Source organism: Antrostomus carolinensis, unplaced genomic scaffold (genome assembly GCF_000700745.2).
Source record: "Antrostomus carolinensis isolate BGI_N321 unplaced genomic scaffold, ASM70074v2 scaffold21932, whole genome shotgun sequence".
Taxonomy (NCBI): domain Eukaryota; kingdom Metazoa; phylum Chordata; class Aves; order Caprimulgiformes; family Caprimulgidae; genus Antrostomus; species Antrostomus carolinensis.
In genome coordinates, this window is record NW_010301907.1 from 5793 (window position 1) to 8007 (window position 2215).

Genomic DNA, 2215 nt, shown 5'->3' on the forward strand with positions numbered 1-2215 from the left:
ATGTCCCCTGTGCCCCAGCTGGCAGGGGCTGCAGGCACAGCCAGACTCGGAGTGGGGGTTTTTTCTCTGCCAACCATTTTTCAAGCCATCCCAGAGGCTGCTCCCAGCCCAGTGCTGGTATTTCACTGCAAGGCCAACGGACGTGATGTCCCCGCTCCCTGCCCACGCGTATCCTCCTCCGTGGCCACCTTCCCGGCACAGAGAGGAAGGGTTCAGCTGAGAAGTGTTTGGGCTGGGAGAGGTCAGGGGAAGGAAGGTTTTGCACGGGGACTGAGGCCATTCTGTTTCCAAAGCTGATGTGGGGCTGAGCGGGCAGGGAAGCCCCAGCTCTGGGATTGCAGTGGAGGGATGGGAGGGTTTCAAGGGGGTATGACTTGGTGATGGAGAAGGCAGAGCAGGCCTTGCAAGTGTTAATGAACTGAATGCACCATGTCCTTCCTCTCCTCTCCCCTCCTGCTAGCCCCAATCTGCTGCATCAGCGTCCCAGGCAGCTGCCTCCAGCTCTGCCAGGACTCCCAGGCAGCCGAGCCCAGTGCTCACCAATGGCTCCTTGCAAGGGTCCTGGTCCCGTGGGATGGGGCTGCTGTGGAGGGCAGCTCACGAGCTCCAAACCTTGGCTCCAGGGCTGGGCACTGAAGGTCTCTGGTGTTCCTCACTCCAGGAGCCATGCCATGGCTTGGCACATGGATTGGAGGCAGTGTGGGCTCAGGCACTGGGGCAAGGTGGGCTGCTGGCCCTGTCCAGAGATTTGTCTGCGAGAGCTGATGCTGCCAGGGCTGGTTGGTTAAGCACAAGGAGGGCTTGGGGCTGTTTGTGCTCAAAAGCTTTTGCCTCTTTCCAGATACCACCTTTGGGTGCCTCACCTGCGTCCATCCTCGAACACGTGGGACAGGCAGAGGATGAGTGCGGCTCTGCAGCGCTTTCCAGCAAGGCAGAGGTGCGTGGGATGGAGAACCAGCCTGGGGAGGGTGGCACAATGACCAGTGTTCTGGTGTCCCTGTGTGGATGGGACATCATCCTGGGGTAGCAGTGGCCATGGAGGGGGCAAAGCCTGCCCACTGCACTCCCCTGGGGGGGGTTTGGGTGGGATTTTAATGGCTTGACCCATTTAAAGCAGAGAGAAACAGTGCTCCAGGTGCAAATGTGCTGCTTGGATGTGCCTACTGCTGGGGGACAGCGAGTGGGGTCACGCTAAGGCAATCTGGGTGGCTCTGCTGGTGGCACAGAGATGGCTGTGAGGCAGTAAGTGGCCCCAGCAAGGTGGACAGATGGAGATGTCGAGGCAGCATGGGGGGAAGGGAGGTGCTGGCATCTGCCTTTAAGCCATCCAAGCAGAAAAATGTTGGGCTGCAGCGAGCTACCGGCTGCCACAAGCTGGGGGTTCCCAGCACAGTCATGGCCATGGCATGTTGCTGTTGCCAGCCTGGCATCCCCCGCTGCTCCCTCTCTGTTCCCATCAAACATTTCTTCCTCTGGGTTGGAGTAGAGATATTTTCCTTCCTTGGAGGATTGGCACCCAAATTCCTACTTGCTTCCACTGTGAAATGCTCAGAAATGTTCAGTTCCTGGGCAGGGAACAGGTTAGAATATCCCTTCTTGTGCTGGCTCCTGGGGGGTCGGGTCTCCCCAGGGGCATCCACAGGGAGATGGACGTGATGGGAACCTGCTGTTCCAGGCTCATGGCTGAGTCCCTGGGGCCAGGGCTGAGCATCCCCTCCCTGCACCCTCCCTGAGGCCTCTCCTTTGGGTGCTGCCTTGCTCCCAGCCGTCCTGGGGGAAGCCTGGGTGTCCAGTGGGAAGTGCCCATGTTTGGAAGCATGGCCCAAAATAGTGGTGGCTGCGGGGGGGGGGCGGGGGTCCTGGCGACGTGTCCTTCTGGGGAGCCTGAGAGCAGGGTGGCGAGAAGAAGCCAAATGGCTGTGAATAATGCACATTCCTCACCGATGACAAACTAACCCAGTTCTGGGTCGGAGCTGCATACCGCACTCTGGCAGTTTATCTAAAGCTGTGTGTCACAAAGCCTCGGCTCTGCCCAAGGTCCTTCCCTCCCCAGACTGTCTTTATGTCCCTCAGGTCTCCTTCACCCCAACCTTTCCCATGTGCTCAGCAGTGTGGCATCTTGCCAGGCTCCCTCCGTGCTCCTTCCCCTCCTTCCCGTGTGCTTTGCCCCGTCACTCTGAGCGGGATGCTCGGGGCTGGGAAGGATGCAGGAGGA

General features: G+C 59.5%; 1 protein-coding gene across 1 annotated transcript in view; it reads left to right on the top strand.

Annotated features, from left to right (window-relative positions):
- Window positions 1-841: 841 nt before the first annotated feature.
- Window positions 842-2215, top strand: part of MXRA7 (matrix remodeling associated 7) — a gene marked incomplete at its 5' end in the record, with an annotated part of 22531 nt that continues 21157 nt past the window's right edge. Inside the window, one exon of the mRNA XM_029083939.1 lies at window positions 842-937. Coding sequence (XP_028939772.1) covers window positions 842-937 — 96 coding nt within the window. The remainder of the gene's footprint in view (window positions 938-2215) is intronic.